The sequence below is a fragment of the Protomyctophum parallelum genome (assembly GCF_964188405.1).
Source record: "Protomyctophum parallelum genome assembly, chromosome: 19".
Taxonomy (NCBI): domain Eukaryota; kingdom Metazoa; phylum Chordata; class Actinopteri; order Myctophiformes; family Myctophidae; genus Protomyctophum; species Protomyctophum parallelum.
In genome coordinates, this window is record NC_139717.1 from 28,270,903 (window position 1) to 28,296,138 (window position 25,236).

The 25,236-nt window shown below is 44.9% G+C and overlaps 2 protein-coding genes and 1 long non-coding RNA gene across 3 annotated transcripts; 1 reads left to right on the plus strand and 2 right to left on the minus strand.

The window, feature by feature from the left end:
* Positions 1-3,545: 3,545 nt before the first annotated feature.
* syt14b (synaptotagmin XIVb) lies at positions 3,546-11,458 on the plus strand. The gene is made up of 9 exons (XM_083790540.1): positions 3,546-3,607; positions 4,731-5,511; positions 6,217-6,325; positions 6,581-6,721; positions 7,245-7,492; positions 7,920-8,351; positions 8,750-8,927; positions 10,748-10,804; positions 11,138-11,458. Exons 2-9 carry the CDS (start codon positions 4,783-4,785, stop codon positions 11,452-11,454), a joined length of 2,211 nt encoding a protein of 736 aa, XP_083646666.1. The 5' UTR covers positions 3,546-3,607; positions 4,731-4,782; the 3' UTR covers positions 11,455-11,458.
* A 2,320-nt stretch (positions 11,459-13,778) lies between these two features.
* On the minus strand, positions 13,779-16,507 carry LOC310876742. Its single transcript, XR_014570767.1, has 2 exons — positions 14,480-16,507; positions 13,779-14,398 (listed from the first exon to the last, which is right to left on the minus strand). It is a non-coding gene; the product is annotated as an uncharacterized lncRNA (long non-coding RNA).
* A 54-nt stretch (positions 16,508-16,561) lies between these two features.
* On the minus strand, positions 16,562-23,806 carry extl3 (exostosin-like glycosyltransferase 3). Its single transcript, XM_083790781.1, has 5 exons — positions 21,654-23,806; positions 20,583-20,710; positions 18,859-19,003; positions 18,023-18,151; positions 16,562-16,952 (listed from the first exon to the last, which is right to left on the minus strand). The coding sequence occupies exons 1-5, from the start codon at positions 23,790-23,792 to the stop codon at positions 16,743-16,745; spliced, it is 2,751 nt and encodes a 916-aa protein (XP_083646907.1). The 5' UTR covers positions 23,793-23,806; the 3' UTR covers positions 16,562-16,742.
* Positions 23,807-25,236: the final 1,430 nt, after the last annotated feature.

The window sequence follows — 25,236 nt, forward strand, 5'->3', positions numbered from 1 at the left end:
TTATAGTTGGTGAGGAGGCAGATGATTCGCTGTGGCGACCCCTGAAGGGAAAAACCGAACAGAAAAGAAGACTTCAGTTTAACTATAAACCCTTAGTAATTAAGATGGACCACCAAACCTCCTCGCCAAAAGAATGCCGATATACAAGCTCACAACGCATCACAACATGACGCTTGTAGACCTGCTTGTAGATCTGCTTGTGAGTGTGTGTGCGTGTGTGTGCGTGTCATGAATCATGATTTGTTATACATATTGTTTTTTTGGGGGGGGGATTTTTATGCTTTTACTGATAGTACAGGAGCAAGGAGGAGTACGCAGAAAAGGTTCTCTCTAAGGGAGATGCCAGCCACCCGTCGAAGAAAACTTATTCCGGCCGCTTGTATTCCGATTTACTCCCGAGCACACGGACACAGCCCTCGCTTTGGGAGTACAGAGATTGTATGTCCCTCGACACCCCATACTCCTGCAGCACCTCCCACACAACCTCCTGGGGGACCGGGTCATATGCCTTCTCCAAATCCACAAAACACATGTAGACCGGATATGCATACTCCCAGGCCTTCTCCAGGATCCCTGCAAGAGTATAGAACTGGTCATGGTTCCAAAACCTTTAGGCCTGTGACCCAAGGTAGTGAAAATAGCAGATCTATTAATAGATCTATTAATAAAGATTTGTAGTCATGAAATTTGTATATTATGAATGTATGTGTACTGGTCAGTCACATGGTGCTATCCTCCACCTGTGTGTGGACAGAGTGGTTTGTGCTAAATATAGTGTTTTGTTCTAAATGCACATGAAATCTACACTCAATTACTCTGCACCTGTCTCATCAAATAATACTTTATTATGTAACACTACCTTGCCTGGGAAAGTAAATAAACATTTGAATTGTCAGTGTGCTCAGTTGGTTCAAGCTAATTAGGTTGACATCTGCCAGCGCTGGCATCTGTCATATCCCCTGGCTTCTGCGGGGACAGAACACATGCTTGCACGGAACAGGAAACAATGGAGTTATACATCTGACCCTTCACCTTTCACCCCTTTACCTCAGGAGGGGGGAGGAGCTGTGGCGTGAACGAGCTCATCTGTGCCAGACGAGGTAAGGTGTGTGTACAGTATGTGTGCATGTTATACACATATTCATTAGTCTGTCTGACCACTTACTTGGCTGTACACTTGTCCATTTGAAAGCTTAAGCATGGTTACTTCCCAGAGCACTTTATTCCCCATCCTTAGTTCCTTGCCACTCCACTGAAGTACAGCACACTGAGCACAGACAGTGTTTCTATGGTTATTGACTTCAGAAAATGCAATGTCTGAGTGTGAATTATGCATGCCATATCAAGTTTTAGTACACTTTGCCAAGAGGAGGGCTGCAGCAGCGTGGTCATGATTTATTCAGAGTATGGGGTTTTGTTTCAGATACTGTAAGCCATAGGGTTCATATGTAAGCAAGACTTTAAGATTACACACCTATGTTTTAACTAAACATGCTTTAGACACTCTTGGTGACTTCAATAGACTTTGGTCAAAAGAATGCTGTCATGAAATAGAATATATCACTACATAGTTCACAGTGTTCTCCCCATTAGTGTCCCAGCAGGCCGGAGTGGAAAGATGGCTGAAACATGACTAGGCCTATGGTTATATATATGGAGAGACGTTAATTTGAAATAAGACGTTTACATAGTGAATAATTAATATGCTGTTTTCAGAGTCAGTGGTCAAGCAGTCAGTTTGATCAACTTATCATGGTTATTATTACCTGGTTTTGCTTCTTACTGTATTTGTCAGCCTATTTGTCAGCATTATATATAAATACACACACACACACGCACGCACACACAGAATAGTAGGAGTGAAAAAAGAGTGTGTGTGTGTGAGAGAGAGAGAGAGAGAGAGAGAGAGAGTGATGGAGAAAGATAGAGAGAAAGTGAAGACAGAGATAGTAGAAGCTGACCTGGTCTGCTGTTTGGAGTCTTTAGTTTCGACACACATCTTAGGACACTGAGCCTATGTGAATGTGGTTGTTATGAATCAATGTGACTTCACGGGTCACCACCACTAATCCTCAGTGAGTTGCTAGGCAGCGAGGATAGGCTCTGAAAGGCAGGCTAGCTGCTGTTCCCCTCGATGGTGTGCACCGAGGGAGGGATCCACTTACCAAAGATACCTACATTATTCATGTGCAGTTGACAAGTACAGAACAGGGCCATGGGCCACTGCATGAGTTGTCACCTACTTTTGGGAAAACAGGGTCATAAGGTATACACAGTACTTATTTGGACAGGAGGCTATGGGCTATAGGCCCCCATTGGCTCATTCGTCGGAGCTGTCACCTGTGAGAGTTGAAAGGTATAACCATAGTTGTATCTGTTGAACCTCTGGATTGGATTAAGCACAGAAGGGATTTATTACAGGCCAAGTTAGCACTTTTTTTTTGTTTTTTCTTCCCCTATGATGGAGTTATATACCTGGTAATGTTCTAATAGTGTATTCTCTGCACGTGTGTTTTTTTGGGGAATGGAGATCTATAAAAAAGGACGGTCATGCAGAGATTGGGTAAGCTTCTGCATATCTGCACATCTGCATTCATCTTTTTTATCGTTGTGCAGCAGACAGCTCTAGTTGTTGAACTCTGGCTGTCTTCTCTACATGTTAATGTGGCGAGAACAGCCTGTCCTCAAGAATAAATTCAGGCTATATTCAGCAAGGGCAGGCTAGATAAAGTACATTATCCATTCTGGATTTGTTGCAACCTGACATACCAATGGTCCACCAATGACCTATAATAACGGTTAAGTTCACATCTATTTGTAGGATGGGGGAAAATTACGACCTAACAACATTAATGCTGCTAATTGTAGCTGCAGCTATACTTTTTCACACCATATTTTAGGGACTTGCATGGCTGGTGAAAGTAATGTCGCATGAGGTAACATTTTAACGGTATCCTACTGACCACTGTGGCTGGTAGTTTCAAGTTTCCCTGTGGTTGTCGTGTGGTTGGTTCACCTGCTCTGATCTGTAGGCCTACTCTGTCATCTTAACACGGTCTTGCTGATTCCATTGTCTTGCATTGCAGTTAGATAGCCCACAGGTCCTCTGCGACTCTAATAAAAATAGATCATCAGCAATGCTGGGCTGCATATTTACATGAAGTATTGCTGGCCTACTTAGAGGGCTGTAGATTATATCGGTTATGTCTTTGAAGTGGAACAAGAACAAGAAGGAAAGAACCTAGCAATGTTTGTGTTACAGGATAGGCCCATCTAATTCTATTCCCCAAATATAGGATAATTGTTTTATTTCAATATTAGCAAAATAATTATAAAGTAACATCACGCACGCACGCGCACACACACACACAATCAGATTTCCTTTTTCTTTCTCTTCTATGATGAAAGCCATCATATTCACTGTCATCTCCCTTCTTCTTCTTCTCTCTATCCTTCTCTTCAGTCTCACCCGAGCTCCTCGGCGTCCTGTCCTCTCTCACCGTCTTCATGGCGCTGATGGCTCTCTGTTTTCTTTACTTCAGCAACAAACTGTCTGTGGAGAGCACCAGTGATCTGTCTCGTCTCCATGGCCATAAGGAGCAGCCAGGTAAAGACGCAATCACAATCAGAATCTGTTTATTTTAGTCTGAATCTGAATCCATTTATTGGCCCAGTATTTTCACCCATACAAGGGATTTGACTTGTCTAGGCACATTTACACACAGCCTTTTGAAGTACAAATATCAAGAATCCTAAATTCTGTGTTTGGGGGCTGCCAAGACACAATACAGTGTTATGTCAGATTTGCACATATATCCTTCTTACAATAGAACGATAGGACTCGGTTTAAAAAAAGTTTAAGAAGCCCCTTAAGCTAAATTCAGTTAAAAATAAAAGTTAAATATGATAATAATTACATTAAAAGGAGTAGATTGTTAGATTGTTGTTACATACAGTACGGGCTGAACATCTCTACGCTATAGAGCTTTGACTGAAAACCACCTTCACTGTTAGCAGCACTCAGTCAAATGAATGGGTGCTACAAATTAGATTGCAATCTTGGCACAAGATGTTTACTTTGTTTTAAAATGTAAAGCAGTGTAGCTAATAATTCTCACAAAGTGTTTTTGTTTTGTTTTGTTACTGTAGGCCAAATGATGAAAGGATTCGAAAGGATTTATCCCCTAATGTTTCAAATGAGTAGCCAAAATGTCAGAATATCATTATATTTGCATAATGGTCAACAAGAATGTTCCATGAATTTTTATTATTATTATTCTAGACTTCATAGACTTTGTATCACACTCAATCTTATTATAATTTAACTTGACTGAGTTCACCATTGCTTGTAGTGAAGGCTTGTCTCTACACGTGTAACTTTACACCTTGTCCACACTGTTCAAGCTTACATTTTATGAGTAAGACAGTACTCCTGTTTATCTTGATCACAGTTTGAATATTCAACAAACACTATGGGATACATGCATGGGGTCATATAAGGTCAGTACATAATGTTATTATGTCATGTATAGATTACAAGGTTAGAATACAGGACACACACACACACACACACACACACACACACACACACACACACACACACACACACACACACACACACACACACACACACACACACACACACACACACACACACACACACACACACACACACACACACACACACGGCTGTGACAAACATTCATAATTACAAATTCATCCGTGTTCAGTGCCTGTGTTGAGCTAATCTGTAGCGGCGTGAGGAGTGACGACGGCAGAGACATGGCGTTCTTCAAGAGCTTCCAGAGCAACCTCCCAGGCCTCCCTTCTGTCAACATCTCCTCCATGCTTGAGTCGGTCACCAGTGGCGTGGGCGACCTGGCGAATGCCGTCAGCGATGCCACGTCGGCGGTCAGCGACCAGGTGTCTGAACAGGTCACCACCATCAGCAAGGCCGCCATTAGCAAGGCGGAGGAAGCCCAGGCTGAGAGCGCAGCTGAGAGCGCCCAGGAGGAGGCCACGGAGGCCACGGAGAGCTCCGCCAGCCAACAGGAGTGGGAGTGGAGGAACGGAGGCTGGAGGGTGAAGAGGACGGAGGCCGAGTTGGAGGAGGAGGAGCGGAAGAAGCAGGAGCAGCGGGAGTGGGAGGAGAAGCGCGAGGAGAAGAGGAGGGAGAAAAGAGAACGGCAGCTGGAGAGGGAAGCCCAGGAGGCCCAGAGGCGCAAGGAGACGGGCCAGGACGACCCGGAGGAGGAGGAGGAGGGCGCGGAGCACCCGGAGGACGGCGCTGTGGAGGCACACGATGGCGGTGGGGAGGGGGACACGCAGGTAGAGGAGGAGACCACCGAGGAGCGGCAGAGTGACGCATGCGACGAGGACGCCCCAGCGTCGCCCAGGCCCGCGGTGAAGGCCGGGGCGCCAGAGAAGGACAACGACCAGGCGAGTGCAGAGAAAGAGGGAAAGGTCAAGCCACCCTCGCCAACGAAGGAGACAATTCCAGGAAAGAAGAAGGTCAAGTGTACTTTACTGTAATACGGTAGATATTAGTCAATAAAAAAACATAGAACTTTTGCATTTTAATTCTTACAGTTTATTTTTCAAGCAATCCTGTTGTCAATGTTGAATGTATGATCAAATTAGCATGTTTAAGATGTCTCACAGTGGTGGAAATTAACTAAGAACATTTTCTTTATTTGTGGTACTTTTACTTTGCTTGAGTATTTCTATTTCATGATACCTTATGCTTCTACTCTATACATCCTAGAGGAAAATATTGTACATTTTACTTCACAACAGTTATTTGATATCTATAGTTACTTTAGAATATTTCTACAACACATACTTTAATTGCTAAATGATGACCTATTATTATAAGTTAAGCTACCCAGCAGCGCATAAAGCAATTCAAATCTGTACCAACAGCCATGTTAAAGTGATAAACACATTAAAACATTACTACTGTAATTATAATCCAATAACACATGATTGTAAAATGGGCCACTCTACATAGTAAGTACTATAAGTTTGGTACTGTAAGTATATATTGAATACTTATATTGTGTACAGGATTTATTATGGTATTGTTAATTGTACTTGAGTAAAAGAAATCTGTGTACCTCTTCCACCACTGATGTTATATGGGAAGCAACTGTGTAGCTTTGTGCCCAAGACAAATTTCCCCTCGGGGACAATAAAGTTGAACCTTGAACGTTGAAGGCAGCGAAAGACAACGCAAAGAAGTCGAAGAAAGACACAGAGAAAAAGAAGTCGAAGAAAGACAAAAAGAAGAAGAGCAAGAAAGGCAAAAAGAATAAATCCAGCAAAGGTCAGAGCGGTGTGCTGCTTCTCTTTCACTGCTGCTCTCCTTTACCTCTTCATGTCCAACAGCTGACCTTTCAGACTGGACTTAACAAAAACAAAACACTTTTTCCCGAACGTTCTCGCTCGAATGTTGTGCGAAAATCAACCCAATGACCCGTCTTTCTTCACCTCTGTCAACTGTGTTAAAAAAAACCGTTGATAAAACGTTTAACTGTCCGTGATACGATGTTGTAATGTGACTGCCTTGTGTCCTGCTCAGAGGGGGGCTCATCAGGGAGCGAGGAGGAGAAGCTACCAGACGCAGCAGCAGTCCACAAGAACACTGGGTCTGTGTGGAACAACAGACACAAACACAGTACTGACCCAGAGGGCTACAGCAGTGATGCCTCCAGTGCACAGGGTGAGTGACAGCAATGTTCAATATTGCCTGTATGTTATTACATGTTATAAGGCGATAAAAATGTTAATCAGATTAATCACATCTTAAAAATGAATTAATCATGATTAGTCACCATCCAAACTATGTCCAAAATATGCCATGTTTTTCTGTATATTTGTGTGGGAATGGTAAGATAAATGTCAGAAGACTTATACATGTATATTTTATTCTTTATATAGGATGGTGTCTCTCCGTGTCTCTCTGTCTCTCACCCCGTTGTCGTGCTATGTGATTGTGCAGCCTTTTATGGCGCCATCCAGATATTGCTAAATAGTGCAGAATCGATGGGATATATATATATATATGTACCTGTGTATACCTCTGTGTGTGTATATATTTACCGGTATATTGTATACACACCCTTCCAGTACAGTTCTCATGTTGTAACATATACTGTGAGTCTCCAGTAACATACAACACCACACCCACCATATTGTGTTACTGTCTCTCTCTCTCTCTCTCTCTCTCTCTCTCGTTGAGATAGTTAACAATATCCAGCGGATAAAGCGGGATCATTCTCTGAATGAGCTCCAGCCTCCCCCGTATCAGGACGAGGACACCTTGGTGCGGGTCCCACGCTCCCGCTCGGGCCGGGCGGTCAGGAGGGGCTCGTCTCTAGAGCGTTCCAAGGGCTCCAGTGAGGCCAGTGTGGACCAGGACACTGAGAGCTACCTCAACAAAGGATATGAGGAGGACGTACCCAGTGACAGCACCGCTGTGCTGGGAGCAGAGGTCATTTAACGCATTTAACGTTTATTGCGTCTCATTATCCCATAAAACAAGCCTTGGGCTGTCTTACTTCCTCCCCCATGACTTTATATAAGTCAGGGCCCGGCCAAAACGTATTGGCAAACCTTGTGGTTTGTTTACTTTTGCTTGACACACAGGGCCACACAATATAGGCTAAGTGCAACAAAGTAGAGATTATCACTGGAAAGTGTGTGTTACTCAATTCATAATGTTTGTGACTTATTTAACTGACGATGTTTGAATGAGGCTGATCTAGAGCTCACACATTTGACCTGCAGGACTCTCTGACTCATGACCATCTGTTTAATCACAGCAATATGCTTATCCTAACTCTTTCCAACCTCACTCTCTTTGTGACTCGTGTATTTATCCCTCTTTAATTCATCTGTCTCTGCTCTCCCTCTCTCAGGACGGCTCTGGTCCGATGCTTCCCTACGAGCCGGAGCCCATGGCCAAGTATGGCACGCTGGACGTGGCCTTCGAGTATGACTCTGGCGAGCAGTGGTTGGCCGTCACCGTCACGGCAGCCACGGACATCCCTGCTCTCAAGCAGACGGGCAACATCGCCTGGCAGGTGCACCTGGTGCTGCTGCCCACCAAGAAACAGCGAGCCAAGACGGGGGTCCAGAAGGGTCCGTGTCCCGTCTTCACGGAGACCTTCAAGTTTTCGCGGGTGGAGCAGGAGGCCCTGGGGGACTACGCCGTGCGCTTCCGTCTCTACAGTGTCCGACGCATGAAGAAGGAGAAGGTCCTGGGGGAGAAGATCTTCTACCTGACCAAACTCAACTTGCAGGGCAAGATGGCGCTGCCAGTCACCCTGGAGCCAGGTTCTGAGCTCACGGTGAGAGGCTTTGGTCAAACATTGGTTATGACATTCATCTGTATTCATATTTTAATACTGACTCTTTAATTATTATCCAAACATATCTGATGCTTGTTAAATGCTTGGTCATTGGTCCTTTTTAGATTTGTGTTAATGAGAGAACAATGGCTTCGTATAATATGTTAACTTTCCAGGGATAGAAAGTCTGCGGTTTCTATTAGCTTGCATGGATTCCCCATCGATGATATCACTGGTAGGTGGGTTTATGAACTCTCCACAGCCCTCCACTGAGACAGAGTGAGTAGTAGACCATGTTGTTACCATAATGAGCATTAGTGAGGATAGGTTGAAAGGGGCTGAAGACATCCTTTAAGCAGATGACGGACAGTAACCTCCATGGTGTTTGGTCTTGGTAGGGCTGCGGCTCTCTGGTGAGTGTGTCTCGCAGTGCAGGAGCACTGTCCTACAGATCAAGTGGAGACTCCCTACCAGAGATCTTCCTGGGTCTCATCTACAACGCGTCCACGGGTCGCCTGTCTGCTGAGGTCATCCAGGGAAGCCACTTCAGAACCACGGCCTCTGACAAACCTACAAGTGAGTGGGGATGGGACAGTAACCACGTGCAGGGGCTGAGTTAATTTCTGTCCTAAATACTTACATTATTATTTCTTGCATATAGCTTACCGTTAATCATTATCATCGACTCTCTTAAATCCTATGTTCAAGGGCTTGTGGAGAAACAAAATGTATCTTACATTTTACATAGTATATTACTTCAGAAGCAGAAGCGAAACAGAAGCAACAAAGTAAACAGTTGGAGTTAGATTGAAAGTGCTTATAGAGAACTAATTTCTCTATGGTCTTTGTTCAGACTGTAGGCACATCTGTTTTGTTTCTCAAATACGATGTTTAGCACCGACTGTCCTGTGTTCACACTGTTACTTACAAGTGATCAAAGCAAACCGGATATGTGTATTCTGACACCGTCGACGACCTATCTGCATTGGTTGCTGTGGTAACGATGGCATGATGTCCATCAGCTCATAAAATGGGCAACTATTTCGTCCCGCCCCGCTTTTGTTGTTTCCATCTCTTGTCTCCTTATATTTCGTTTTTCCCCCCTCTGGCACTACAGCCATGTCCTTCTATGTCTTGATATAATATGGTCTTGTTCCTGTACATTCCTTCAAGCTTCGCCTATACTGAGGCATCCCCCCAAGTGCTAGCAGAAAGGTAATATCTCCCTCTGTCCAGGGGCTATTGTTCTCAATGTCTTCCATAACGCTACCACTCACACGTTAATGAATAGGTCAAAATCCTTGAAAGGATAGTTTGTTATTCACTGTGAGTGGCTAAAGCGTCTAGACTGAGAGACATCTTTAGAAACCAGATTTTAATCACATTTCAAACCACCTTGAACTTTTTTTTTTTTGCCGTTTACACTCAATAAATCAATCTGGTTCCAAATCTGGATATGCCAAATATGGCATATCCAGCTGCATATCCATAGCTGCAGGTTACAGCTTATCATAGCGATAAGCAATTGGGATACGTTGCTTTTTTCAATGCGGTAATACAGATTCCATACAGTCACAGCCCTACAAGTGAGTACAAAGCTCCCTCTGCAGATGTTCCTTGGCTTTTGGCTATTTCCTTGTTCTAACAAAGATCTTTCTACAATGGATGCTGAGCAGTGGTGGAAAGTGACTAAGTTCTGTACCCATTTAGACCCGAGGTCGATTCTAAAAAAAAAGCAAAGATTCGAGTTAAAAACATTCGCTCTGAAAGAATATATATTCAAAGATTTGTGCCACATTTTCTACAAAATAGCAGATCTACAAGCTCATAGCGCCGCACTCGGTGCCTCGCTACGAGCTTGTAGATCTGCTATTTTTCAATAGCTAAAGTACAACATAATGCTTAAAACACCAAAAGGGGTCCTGAATGGGTACAATTTTCAGGTACTTTTACTTTACTCGAGTATTTACAATTTTCAGTACTTTTACTTCTACTCCATGACACGTTGTGAGCTTGTAGACCTGCAATTGTCTTTTCTTTCTTTAACTTTGGACATTCTACATGAGTACTTTTTGATGCCAATACCTTTGTTCTTTTACTCAATAACATTTTATTTTTTACTAATTCATTTGACTAATTGTTTCTACATTGCAGTATTGATACTTTTTCTTAAGTAAAACATGCAAGTACTTTTTCCACCACTGATTATGAGCCGTTCTACGCAGCAAGATGAGTGTTCAGGATGTTGCTGTGTAGATATGGGAATGTTACATTCTGTATATTCTTCTTGGGAAACTTTTCCTGTGTGTCTCTACCTGAGTCTTGTCTTCACGTCTTGTTTCTTCTCTGACTTTTTCCTCTTTCCATCTCTGTGTGTGCTGTGCTGTGTGTCACAGATGGTCTGTTTTGTTGTATAAAACACTTCGTAGGAGGACAGCTTTATATCATGAGAGGTGAGTCAGCTGTCACTGACCCTTTGGCCACCTTCATGTCGGATCATGTAATTACTTATTATGATCTGTGGTAATGCTGGAAAGAAACTAATATGCCTTTCTTTGTGAGTTTGTTCATCACAGAAAACAGTCCAACACCTAGCCCAGTTGTCAAAAAGTGTAGTGTTTTGACAATGTTTCAGAAGCATCCTCCACACATTTCTAGACTAATGATCATCCCTAAAAAAACTAACAAATTCCCAGAGAGCGCCATTATCTCCTGCATTACCAATATGCGGCCACAAGATGTCAGTCTCACTCACACCAAACTGTCTCTCTCACACCTCTGGTCAGACACCTACGTCAAGCTGACCATGCTGGACTCCAAGGGGAAGGAGATGTCCAAGTGCAAGACCGCCGTGTGCCGAGGCCAGCCCAACCCCACCTACAAGGAGAGCTTCGTGTTCCAGGTGGCGCTGTTCCAGCTGTCTGAGGTCTCTCTGGTAGTGTCCGTGTTCTGCTGTCGGAGCAGCTTGAAGCCCCGGGAGAGGCTGGGCTGGGTCTCCCTGGGGCACAGCAGCACGGGAGAGGACCAGCAGGCCCACTGGACTGAGATGAAGGAGGCCGAGGGACAGCAGGTCTGCCACTGGCACACACTGTCAGACACGTAGAACGAGGAGGCGAGAGGAAGTCGACGGAAGGATGCTGAATTCACCAAATTATTTAACCTATAGGGGTCACCGTGGCTGAGAATCACCCCAGAGAAGGCATAGGGGGTGGTGTGTTTGTGTGTGCGGTGCGCGGCCTGCCCGGTGCTGGTAGTGGTGTGGTTGTGTGTTGGTTTGTCAAGTAAGTGGGGGAAGGGGGGGGGGGGGGGGACTGGCAAAGATATCTGGTCTTCACCCCCAAAGATTGTTTGAATATCCTTTAATACCCGTCAACCAGCCAAGGCAGGGCAGATTGACTGCATTAGTGGATGAAGTGTGACATGCAGATTTAAGGCCCATCACTGACAGAAAAACGAGGCTGACCGCTTCATTCTTTGAATCCGAGTGGTCGATCCATCAAATGAAATCTGTTGGACATGCGTATAGGAACAGAATGGGACCGTTATTGTATTTTTCTAATAATTGCATGATACTGTTTACAGGAGACGATACGACACTTTCATAGCCTGTTGACTCTTGAGTGACAGGAATTTATGCCTTTGGTTTTCTTCATCTCGGACCAAAGAAGAGCTCTAGGTCCTGGAGAAGCAATACTCCTCCTGGACCTCACCTGACTTCCACCAGCATACCAGACATTTCTCTACCAAGACGTAGCCATCAATGGCCAATGGGAAAGCTATTTGAAAGACTTGTTACCAAGACGGCCTGTAACATGCTGCAATTATGCTGACACGCTATGCTTTGCTCAGTCTGTTTACATGCATGCATGTGGCATTATGCAGTACCTACCTACAGCATTGGTTAATGTTCTTATGTTTGGGGCTTTATACTGTAGGTCATACAGGGCATGTTACACAAATGCAGGCTCAATTTAGTTTGTTTTTATAATGGTCTTATATCATACAAAACACTATGCATTTGTCATCATTTTAAATAAGATAACACAACATGTTTAAGTGGTCACTGGGCCTGTTGTTTTTGTGCTGAGCACAGCACTTGTGTGGCACTACCGACAGTAACTTCAGTGTCCTGTGTGTTCCATCAAGACTAAGCCTATTTCACCACCCAGCCTTCGGACAACTTTCAGAATGCATGACTTTCCGCTGAGAAGGAACATATTTGTGTCTCTGAGGTATAGGGGCGATGACAGACTGTAATGTTGCTTGTCGGCTGTCAAATTACTCGGTGCAATGCAGGTACAGCATTCAGTGAGGAGCGCAGAGAGATGTAATCAGGAACACAAAAATTCAGGTAAGAAAAAAGAAATACAATTAGAATACCGTCATAGAATATCCCAGCAGTATAAGTCAATGCATGTGTACACAGTTGCTTGCATCCAATAGATAGCAGAGAGGAGATTATAGATGTCATTTGTTGACAGTCTGCATACACTCCCAGTGCTAATGAAAGCCACGCTCCGACATGTAATCTCCCAGTAGACATATAGGAGCTGCATGTTCAAACCACCCCAGTGCTGAAAAGGCCCACAAAAATCACATCACATACTGTAGTACCACACCCTTGTCAGAGCAGAATGAAAGCAGCCCCCCCAGCCCCCTCGCCTGAGGGGTGTGGGATACATTCTTTATCTTTATCCCTCTGCCTGTGATGAAAGTTGACCTAATGCCTCTGGGTCAGGGCTACTGCAGGCAATTTATATCACCCAGAAATTAAATGACTTTGTACTCAAGAAAGATCAAACAAATATTTGCCTTTCTAATTAGGTCCCAGTATTCATTCCTTTAACTGGAGAAAAATCGAATTAAATAATTAGAATTAGCTGTCAATATAGATAGATGCATGGCAGGATTGGTTTCAAAAGCAGCGAAATAAGCTTTTTTAAGATTTGTTCTTTAACATATTTTAATTTTAAATACCGGTAGGTGGCTTTTACATTAGCCTATTTAAAAGAAGATGAGACATTGTGGTTATAATCTGTAAGAAAGTTGCAATAATAAAGATATGAAATTGAAAAAAATAACATACACTACCATACACCAAAAGACATTGGCGAACCATTAATATTTGACAAATTACTTCAAAGTCTATGAAAGAACAATGAAATTTACTTTTGGAACATTCATCTTTGGGTTTTTTTAAAGACCCAATATCTACTTTCTCCTCATTAAGAGGGTATTAATAAATTATCAATTCTAGAAAAAAATGGGGACAATGACTTTTTCTTTTTTTGCTTCAGTAAAACCCATGGGCTTCTGTGACCGAGCATGCATCTACCTCAACATGGTTAAAGTGTCCCTCTGGGACTGGCCCACAGCTCTCCCATTCCCACATCAGACAGACAAGTTAATTAGGACACCAGTCAAAAGTGTTTTTAAACAACGTAGAGAGTTTATTTCCATTCATCTGGCCTTCAATGGTACGTTTGACGCCGTCATGGGTTTTCAGTCTGGTACTGTGCAGGTGTCTGGAGCTGCTCCCAGAGTTCTGGAACAGACTCCAGGAGCACATAGTTTCACAACTCCTTAATACCTACGTAGCGGAGTGACGGTGTCCCCTCTGGGGGGCCTCTCCTGCTCCGAGCCGTAGAAAACCAGCTGTGCCACTGTTCCCGGGAGGGGGAAATAACATGGAGGGGAGGAATTGGAGGATATTATTCCAAACAGCCGCCTGGGACACCAGCTGACCCATTCCTGCCCCGGGGACAGGTTTGTAGTCAGGCAGGTAATTAATGAGGCCCCTGAGTTCCAATAAAAAGCACACAGAAATAGGAGGGTGGGTTATTGCACGTCGACAAGGCTAGACTCGACAGACGCCCCGGCTGGCTTTTGAGTTCATGTTACAAACACAATGAAAATAAAATAAAAAATGTTTGGGGCACTTAATTGCACAGTGCAATTGATTTGTTTAAAAGAAATGCTCCTCTGAGACTCGTCTACTTGGATGCCATAAAGAGGCAGCCCACTGTTCAGAAGGTTGCTCAAGGACACTTCAGTCTTCTGCAGAAGGGGGTCAAATTCGTGACATTTTGATTGAGGGGTTTGACACACACACCATGCCTTACTGCCACCTACAGGAGGATTCCATCCCTGCATGGTGCTGTAAGGGCCATAGCAGTACTTCACCATATGCCTAATTCATACAAGGGGCCACAAATGGCAGATCTAAAAGCTCACGTCAAGCTGTGAGCTTGTAGATTGGCTATTTTTGGTGTGCGACACTGGCGTGCAACAAAGTATAACGTGGCTTTCAGGCATTCAGTCAGTGGCACACGCTGGTTTACCTTCATTTATTGATGAGTGGTGTCACGGTCAGTCATGGTACAATGGCGCTGCTCATTGCAATAATGCACCCCAAGGCCCAACTCATTTTTATTGCATGTGTGTTTACCATTTTAAAAGTTACTCTCCTTGAGAAGAGCTTCTTCAGCTTCTTTTTTTAACAATATATTTAATAAATATACAGAATCCATGGGCTCATGAGATTTCCTTATATAAAAGCGGAAAGAAAATAATCCTATCATCTGATAACACGGTTACCAGCTGAGTATCTTTTGTTTTGTTGAAGTAAATCCACTCACTGGTCAAATTAAAAAGGAACAACAGACGACATTAAAGAGGGGAACTTGGAAAATGGAACTCGTACGGACGTGACACTTTGTAAAGTACCATGCAAAATGGAGGCGAGTACACCCGACTGCCATCCCTTTAACAAGAATTCACATTGAGCACCTTGCAAAACTATGCTGCACATCAGCAGATATCGTACCTACAGTATTTGGCAAAGAAACATTCATCAAGCATTAATTATGGTAAAAACAGAAATATGGTGAAACCAACAGAGTGGTAAGGTGGCTTTTCTGTTAGAAGTTGGCAGGTTCAGGTGTCAGAATAAGTGTAAGACCATAGCAGCTGGAGGATGGGTGGGTGGGTGTGTTCCTACAACACTGAAGACTTGATATTTTATTTGTAGGTTATTACTTTCTGGCCCCGCTACAAAACTGAACTACTCATAATTGTAACCTACAAAATACATTATTAATCAAACCTTAAGTCTTAAAACTGACAGGAAGCCTAACTGGAACATTAAATACAGATTTCTTAAAAAAAACCAACGTTAAAGACTTTTGAAGATGCAGACAATTTAGACTTTGTGGCTTGGCCAGAAAGTGACAACCATATTTACAAGCATTTCATTAACATTACAATTGGGAATACTAGAACTGGTCAATGACCAATATTATTCCAGTCAAGCATCCATATTGGTCATAATGCATTACATAATAGTGTAAAGCAAAAAAAGAAAAGACAATTTTTACTGACTTACTCCTTGACAGTGTAGCCCATAAAACAAAAGCGTCTGATAGTGTTTCTTCCATCGTGAGGTTTGAGAGCTTATGGTAACCTATTAAGTGACTTTCGATCCCTTAATATTAATATTAAAGTTATATTTGGGCCTACTTGTGGATATACTAATGTGCTGTTTCCTTGATTTGATGTCAGATCTCCCAAAGACAGAGCTTCTGGAACATGGTCATTCCACATAGATTTACAATTTTAAACAACATTGATAAAAAAAAGATATTGTTCAATAAAATACTTCTGACCGTCAGTGCTTCTCTCATGTTTCATATACAAGATTCGTACAAGATCGTAAATGTAAAATGGACCCCCCCCTCCCCAAAAAACCCCCAAAACAACTAAAAAAACTAAAAGAGTGCAATGGCGACCAGTTGCCTTTGACACTTTTGTTCTCCCAATGATAAAATGTTCTCGTCAATAAGTCGGCCCGGCCGGCTCCCATGCCCCGCCCCCATTGTGGCGGCGCTCATCCAGTAACCGACAGCAACCGTTATCAGTCAAGAGTCTGGCTTAGAAAGTCGCTACCAAGTAGTGTACAAGCACGCCTCTCTCTTCTCAGCAGGCATGTTAAGTGGTGAAAATGAGATCCATAGTGGTTGCTGATGGAACATGTCTGACGGACAAGAAACGGGGTGGAAAAGTAGGGTAGCATCCTTGTTGGCAACCGTACTGTCAGTTTCCACACCCAGGGTTTCCAGTTACACTCAGCCAACAGCTTCTAACATGTCCATCCCTTGGTCGAGCCCAACCCCCACGCCCCCACCCCCCCACCCCCCACCCAAACACACATTTAACTTGCCCGGCCCATTCGGTGCATTCATCTATCCGCCAGCCTGTCCACCCTTCTGTCCATCTAACAATCTGCCCACCGATATCAGCAGTATCAGTAGGAGCTCCTCTGTACAGCCTTTAAATGCGCTCCGCCTCGTGACTCAGCACAGTATGCTGGGCTGCTGAGCCCGAGGCCGGACACTAGATGAACTTGAAGCACTTGGTCTTATCGTGGGGTAAACGAGTCTTAAAGAGCACAGAGTCCACGCGAAACTGCGTGTAGAGCAGCGGCATGTAGCCGTACACCTTGACAAAAAAGTTGATGCACTTGTGTCTCTCGTGGAAGTGCGAGTCGTCGTGTGAGAGGGCTTGGGGGCAGCCAGGACAGCGGAAGGTCCATCGAGACGTGACCTGTGTCAGAAATACTTATTTATTCATTTCCTAATAAGAATAATAATAATAAGCACTGTAGCTAATGTATTAGCTTGCCTTTGTTGGTCAGATAAACAGATGAATAAAGATTTTGTTGTCACCAGCTTTCCTCCCCCACCACAAGTCCAGTGTTTGAGGGGCCTGGAGTGGCAGCCAAGTCTATGGACTTTTAATGTTAGTCTTATTCATGCTCCCCACAAAAATCTGAAATCCCCCAAAAATCAACATGCCCCACCAAACATCCCTGACGTCATGTGGCGCCCCAAGCCTATACATGAGTATAAGTTCCTCTCTCGTTAGGATAATATTAAAAAGGCTTATTCCTGGTAAGGAACTGCTGTCATACAGCGGACTCCATCAAACATCCTTAACTCCCCCGAAACCCCACCGAATATTAACAGCGTGCTACATCATACTTAACCCATTTAGGCCTGACGTCAAAATTAAAAAAAATTATATATATATTTTTTTTAAACCTCATGTTTCTATATCAGTGTTTCTCAATATTTCATGTCAAGGACCCCAGAAATTATATGTATTTGGCCGCCGACCCCCATTTGAAAATATGTAGTTCCAGGGACCTCCCCAGAAGCAAAAAACATAACGTCGCCACATTTTCACGATAAAAAAAAATATAGCAGACCTACAAGCTCATAGCGCGCAACTCGGTGTGCTATTTTTCAATAGCTAACTTCCCGCCCAGAATGGGTTAAACAGCGGACAGCAACTGCCTTTCTACCGCAGCTGCTTTCCTAGGCTTGAGTGGTATGATTATTTGTCTGGCCATAAATATGCACTACGGTAATGCACATCCCACCAATAGAAAATATAAGGAGAGAACGCAGGCATAGCGATTCCATCCTCTGTTTTGATTTATAATTTGTACAGAATATTGGACGTGTCAGTATGAGTAATGGTGAGGCTAAGTGGATAGAAATCTAAAAAACACGAGAGCTCGGAGAGAGAGAGAGAGATACAACGCCTAGCGATGCAGTGAGCGAGGCCAGAATCACACTCTCCTTCTGGATGTTGTTGCCGACGACACTGACCTTGATGGGTGGTTTGCGGGTGATGTGCGACACCAGGAAGTTCATGGCGATGTCCTCGCAGTTGATGTACTCGTCCACCATGTCCCTGATGGCCTGCGGCATCACGTAAGAGTACAGGTAGGCGTAGTACTGGAAGAGGGAGTGAATGGGAGTCACAATAATCACCACGGGAAAGTGGTTGCAACACAAGAGATAGAAAGCCTCCTCTCTCTCACTCTCATTAGCAGGCAACAGTGCAGCACTACAGTATCTCACTCTCTGTTTCTGGCACAACTTACCTACTGGTACTAATAGTGTAATGGTGCTCACAGTCACATAGGTGGGTGAACCAACACATAGGCGGGTGAACACGGACATTGCTGTTCCTTGGAGTGGTTGCACCACTCAAAAATGTTGTAAAAATTACACTTGCGAGAAATTCTTTGTAACTCCATAACACCTGGTAATGTTTGTATAAAATGCTCTAAACAAACCTTAGAAAGTCCATAGACTTGGTTGCTACTCTAGGTTAGCGGCCCTCAAAAATATGACGAATGAGGCTTGGTAAGGCGATGGGCTCAATTTGTTTAAAACCACTAAAAAGCGTGAAAGCATTGGTGTCATTTTAGATTTTAGCGTTGGCTACTCAAAAATAGCATGCAGATATACAAGCTCACAGCTAACTACTTTGTGCCACACTGCGAGCTCATACACCTGCTATTTTTGTGTTTTGTGAAAAATGTTTAATAATTTTAAACACACGAAAATGGAATAATATAGCAGGCATTTGTAGAATCCGCCTCAGAGTATTAATGCTATGATGTGCGGGGGTGGGGGGAGGTTGTCATGAGTCTGACCTTGTGGAAGAAGGCAGCTCCCGTCAGCACCATGGAAAGCTCACAGGAGTAGTTTGAGTTGTATAACCAGGACTGGTGGTTGACATCCCAGGCGTGGAACCTTCCCGGGAAACCCACGATGCGATCTCTGGCCTCACGCCACACTCTGGGGAACACAAGAGACAGAGAGGAGCGCAGTCAGCAAACTCAGCACTAGTCCACATCGTTCACTGGTTTTGGACCGAGTGGGCGATTGATGATCGTTTTCCTATAGGCCATGGATACAGTCATTTGCTGTGACTGTAGGTGTAGCCACTTTTTATGGGTTGGTAGGTTATTAATTTCTATTTGTCATTCACACTAGCGGTGCGACGACCTATGAGAGCAAAATATACCAGTAGCTGCTAATGCATATTTACACGTAGGCAGAGCTGCACTGTGAAAGCTGCTGAACAAAATAAAAGGCAAGAGCCTCTCTTAAATCAGATGAGATGCTTGAAATTCCTACCCATGAAATAGACTCAAAAAGCACTCGCACACCTCGGGACCTCTTATCAGGCCGATCTGATACCCAACACTTAGATGGACACTGTATAATTTCCATTCTGCAGTGAGAGTGGAGATAGAGGAAACATTCCTGCATAATTCTGGGGGAGTTGGAGATAATTCATGACAAAATGACCCCGCTCACACAGAGCTGCATTCCACCTGCCTGGACTTGCTGCAACAGTGGCAAGTCAGACAGCTAAGAGACGAAGGGAGTGGGGGGTGCAACAGACGACTTGACGGTGTAATGGCCTTTGTGTTCACAAGTTAAAGGACTTCTGGATTCTATTTTTAGACCCCGTTTCTAATGGAAGAATAACAAGTCTTAACTCTTAACCGCTGTGTCCATTCTTGACGTCACTTCACAGTGAAGTACAGTAAACTTCCTGACCTACTGTATGTCTGAGAAACAAGACTCGGCCCTATTTTGTTCTTAAAATACTGTGTTGACTGCTTAGTGGAAACAGACAGGATGGTGCATCGCTTTTTTCCAATTTCAAACACTATTATTGGGACTGGGGAATGTTTGCCTCTCAGGATCCATTTACAGAATTTGATTTATTACATTCCTCCATTTACCTTTCTTTACAGAGAGCGTCTCTAAAGGCTAGTGGAGTTCCATACATCCTGTCACACCACATTTTTCTCCGCACTAGTGGAACAAACGGCTTTCCAGGGACAACCACCTCTGGGAGATGGATACTTCTAGCCTCTCTGAGATAATAATCACACTAATTTGGAATTGCTTACAGCAAAATGGTGGGGGGGGTTCATGCGATCTTAACAGTTTGGCTGTGGGATAAAAACATTGCAATCCCCATTTGACTGCCTAGTTTTTTCCACTAACCTTTGAAGAACTACCGTCCCGACATAATCATTCCTTTTCATGAAAATCCGCCTTAAAATGGTGTAATCGCTTGTCGTAGTGTTGAAAAAGTGCTGATCAACAACAAAGAGCGGAGGAGGAACGCTCCCGTTGCCCGCCGCCGCCGCTGGAATGCATAGGGCCTCAATTTCCTTTGCATGCCAGTGCGACTGAAATCTTTGCCTATCACCCCTCACACTATCAGCGGTCTGTCCCCACCACTGACCTGAAGCCTGCCTATCACCCCTCACACTATCAGCGGTCTGTCCCCACCACTGACCTGAAGCCTGCCTATCACCCCTCACACTATCAGCGGTCTGTCCCCACCACTGACCTGAAGCCAAACATGATCTCATCGTGGCGGAGGTGAGCGTCATCATCGATGGACAGGATGGCCTCGGTCTCCACGGCGTCCCAGGGCAGGAAGCGGTTGTTCAGGCTGTTCTTCTCTGTGCGTACGACCTACGAGGGAGGTGATGGAACACGTGGTGTTGTCACTGGGTTTTCACCGGTGCAGAGCAGCTACATGCAGGATCTACTAAAGTTGTTACTGTGCTTAGTTAATGACATCGTCTCACAGCATGACGTATACTAAGCCTTTCTTGAAAGTAATGACATGGTTAAAGATCGCCATTTCTGAGTCTTTGCAATTTTTTGACTGAAATGCTAAAATCTTCACAAAAATGTACTTAAGATGCTTTAGAAAGTTCTTTTCAGCTGAAAATCGGACACAATATATTAGCTTTTAGTGAAAATACCATGTAAAATGGATAAAAGGAAAATCCTTCGCAGCAGTGATACTATTACTGATGCCTATCAAATTGGAGATTAGTTCTTAAAACAAAAAACATACATTTCTCTTTCTTACTTGATCACAAAGTGCAGTGAGAATGCTAAAGATAAACCACCACAGGTATAGTATGTAACCGTTAATTAACTAATTAACTAATTAAATCCACAAAGATGTCATTAATGATCTCAACCCCCAGTTCATGTGTCACAACTAATTATCTCCACTGAAGTTTAGATTTCTTGGGCTAAATTTAAAATCACAGCTTTACATTTTAATGGGCATTGTAGTTGTTCCAACTCTTTTTTTTTAGCTTGCTTTAATTGGACATTGAAATGAAAGGTTCAAACAGAAACGCGATTCAATCAGCTGAATGTAATACACCTACGCACTGCCTCTGAGATGGCAGCATAAAGCTGATGCTCTATTTGCATTTGTCAGGGAGACAGAGCTAAAGAGAGCGCCAGAGCTTTAAAGATTATATTTCTTGCTGAAGAACGTAGACACCAACATCAGCAAAACAAATTGCTACATATCTCTTGTAAATTAACAGGGGATGCTTGCTGATCTCCAGATACGGTTCTCATCTAATTGGTATACAACAGCAGCACTCACCACAATAGGCAGTCCGATGTCTGGCCACAACAGGTCTTCTGAGGGAGGCTTGGGGGAGTTCCAAACCACCACCACCTTGTTGAGGTACGGCAGCCCGTTGAGCCTCTCCAGGGAGTTCATCAGCACCTCCTCTCTCTCGTACGTCAGCATGACCACGGTGAACTGCTCCCGGGGCACGTTCCCTCCCAGAGCCGCCTGGAACTCCTTCCCCGAGCCTCCCGTGCCTCCACCAATGGGCCTGAATCCCGTACCAGAGCCCAGGAACTTGGCCTCGGAGGGCAGGACCGGGTCCAGAGGGGTGTGGGGGAAAAGGTGGAAAGGGCCCGGTGCACGGTTCCACGCTCTGTAGGTGTCTGCGGCTGTGTATGTGAAATTGCGGAGGAAGCGCGGTGAGGCATACGGAGGCTCCGTCTCCACAGGACCCAGGTCCAGGTCACCGTTGTCAGCCAGGTTGGCGTCGGTTCCTGCCAACTTCCCGGCCTTGTGGGGAATCTCCTGCGCAGGCTCTTCTCTGATGGGAGCGGCTGGAACTTGGATGCTGGTTCTGATGCTGGCCAGTATTGTGCTGAGGACGTTCTCCGAGGTGGAGAAGTAAGTCTCCCACAGAAAGCGGCCTTGCCGTCTCATGGCCAACAGGTCATTGTCTGATAGGCTACGAAGCAGGAAGTGGAGCTCTGTGATACGAGGCTTGGGGACTAAAATAGCTGCCTCGCTCCAGCGTATGAGGTGATGGTACGGCAGTCTGGAGTGGTCCCCCAGCACCACCGGGAGGGCGCCCACTTCCAGGGCTTCGAACAGCCTCATCCCACATCCTGCTGAAGCCACCAGCTGTCCATCCCCTGGAGCGATCACCAAGGCAAACGTGGAAGCCTTGAGAACCTCCAACCTCTCCTCTCTCTCCCCGCACAGGGCCCACTCTGTGGCTAAACTGGCCCGGGGGTTCTTACAGGTGAACTCCACCAGCACCTGGTCCAGGTGGCTGTCCTGCACCGCCTTTAGGGTGCCGATGATGCGGTCGTCATAGTCGGCTGGCGGGTCCCCTTCCATCTCCTCCTCAAACGACTGAGGTGGGGCTTCCTGCAGGCTGCTCCTCAGTGACTCCACTCTCTCCCCCTGGAAGGTGAACAGGTATTTCCTCTTAACGGGAACCTGTGGGGGCACCTCCAAGAAATTGGGCTCCGAGAGGGCATGGACCAGCGGGGACACAACCAGGTCAAAGCCCTCGCGGTACTGCTGCTCCAGGAAGGTAGACTGAGCCACCGCTGCACGTCCCGTGCTTACATTGTACAGGAAGTTTTGTGTCATAGACTTTCTGGATAGGTGCACTAGCAGATGGTTGTGGCCATCAGACCTCCAGTAGGGAAGAGCCTTCAGCTGCTTTTCCAGGTCAGAAGGAGATGGGAGCGGAGTGGAGGGGAACTCCTGTAGCTCCCCAACCAGCACCATGTACAGACATGCAACGCTGGGGTTATCAGTTATATAAATGTTACTCTTTACTGCCGCTGTGAAGGCCTGCCTGACAAGCGGGTCAATGTGTTCCCCCCAGGGATAGGAGGCCGTGTCATAGACATACACTGGGAACCCAGAGGTCAGTGGGCAGCGGGCATAGTCAAAGCAGGAGCGAAGACGGCAGGAGCGGGCAGACTTGGGCGGGGGCAGCCCAGGGTCGTCCTTGTCTGGTAGCAGCCTGACGGGCAGCGAGAGCTTGGGCTGGTTTTGCGCCATCAGCTCCTTGTAGGAGTGCTCCGTCTGGCTGATGACGTTCTTTAGCTGCAGTAGGTCCTGCTTGGCGCTGTCGATGCTGCGCTTGCAGGCCTCGATGCGCAGGTTGAGCCGCGCAATCTCGCCGTTCAGCTCCTGCCTCTTGGCCTCCAGCTGCAACAGCTCCTCGCTTACCGACTCGCGGATGCGGCAAAGGTCCTGCACGTGCTTGGCCTCGCACAGCTCGCCGCCGGGGCGCGGGCCGAAGACGCGCTTGTCGGGGCCGCCCGCCTCATCGATGGTGGTGAGGTAGTAGTGGGCGATGAGCGGAAAGAAGACCAGGATGAAGAAGAGCATGAAGCTGAGCCAGGTGAGGCGCACGCGGCGCAGCACCCACGGCTGCCCGCCGGCCCCCACCCCGCCGCCGTTGCGCTGCATCTTCCACTCGCTCAATCTGCTCCCAACATTGTCATCCTACGGGGATCAGCAGGAGCCATGGCACGGCCTCATCGACAAGCTGAAGGGATGCTAAACAATGCCGTCTTGTCCTTGAGGAAAGGTCATCTAGGGATTTAAACTGTCTTCACACTGCTCTGGGACAATGCCGTCTTGTCCTTGAGGAAAGGTCATCTAGGGATTTAAACTGTCTTCACACTGCTCTGGGTGCTGCGTAGTCGTTTGGCCTCACCAGTGCTGCGACAGTGTGTCATCATAGTCTAAACAAGCCGGTATGGTCTCCAAAGCAAGGTCATACGGTACTCCAGATCTATGTCTGAATAAGGGGAGCGGTGCCCCTCGAGGGCCGGTCCAGAGGGGGCATGGTGGGGTCACAGGTCAATCTCTTTCATCTGGGCTGGGGTCGTGCTCATGTTCTGAATATCGATGAAAGCTTCTCCCAGAGACTCCAAACTGCCCTTGATCTTCTCCAGAGAGGAACCTGCAAAAAAAACATTCACAGAAACCCATGAGTCAAAGTATAATTCTATGGTGAAATTTACATTCATCACTTAAAATAGAACTCCTGCAAAAACACTATGCCTGTGAAATTGAATCTAATAAATATTAGTCGAAGTGGATGTTTTATGTTGCTTGGATAAAGTTATTTCAGTAACTGAATAGGATAGATGATAGAGCAATTTGTCTGAACAGAAAAGCTGTATTTAAAAGGCTGCAGTGTGTGAGCGGTAGGCACTAGGCCTATATTAACATTGTTTACTTAATATTGTTACACTATTTTAACTATGCATAGAATGGTAAAGCCTGGTAGCATCAGCATCAATGGTGAAAATCTGAATAAAATGCATCAGCAAATAACTAAATCACATTTTGCATTTCTCTACACTAGCCTCCAAAGCATCAAATCCACACCTGCTCAAACACAATCCTAGAGTAGGTAGGATGAAATATACAGTATTGTAATATGCATCAGCAGGTATGCAAAAGGTTAAATAAACTATTGTTCATCAATCATCATCAGTCAAATAAGTTACTCATGTTTTGCCTAGTAAACCAATGAGTTTGTTAAACACTAATAATAATAATTATTGGAACATGGGACTTTATCATACAATGGGCTTATCTTCATATGTTAGGAATGTCAGAGAAACAAGCTCTTAAGAGTTTCATTACCAATAAGCAGATATTAGATTTATAATTTATTTACAGCACAGAAGTTACACAATTTCATAAGTTGGCTCAACTCAAACAATGGCACAATTTCCAAGGCAAGTCCTCACAAAAGCAGCCAAAAGTTAAAACCATGGCTTGATACATTTCCTACCAGGGCAACCGGTCTCCTTTTTCACTCAAGTTATCATGAGGATGTCGCCAGACATGCCGAGAGCCAAACATGCCTTATCAAATACACAACTAAACCATATCA

Bases quoted from the DNA above. Each gene is read 5' to 3' on its own strand.
- syt14b (XM_083790540.1), top strand. From the start codon at position 4,783: ATGGCGTTCTTCAAGAGCTTCCAGAGCAACCTCCCAGGCCTCCCTTCT. The intron at 6,326-6,580 runs GTCAGAGCGGTG...TGTCCTGCTCAG, and splicing joins AAAGAATAAATCCAGCAAAG to AGGGGGGCTCATCAGGGAGC. The intron at 8,352-8,749 runs GTGAGAGGCTTT...TGGTCTTGGTAG, and splicing joins AGCCAGGTTCTGAGCTCACG to GGCTGCGGCTCTCTGGTGAG.
- extl3 (XM_083790781.1), bottom strand. From the start codon at position 23,792: ATGCAGCGCAACGGCGGCGGGGTGGGGGCCGGCGGGCAGCCGTGGGTG. The intron at 20,711-21,653 runs GTGAGTGCTGCT...CCTCCCTCGTAG, and splicing joins ACATCGGACTGCCTATTGTG to GTCGTACGCACAGAGAAGAA. The intron at 18,152-18,858 runs GTCAGACTCATG...TCCCTCTTCCAG, and splicing joins GAGCTGCCTTCTTCCACAAG to TACTACGCCTACCTGTACTC.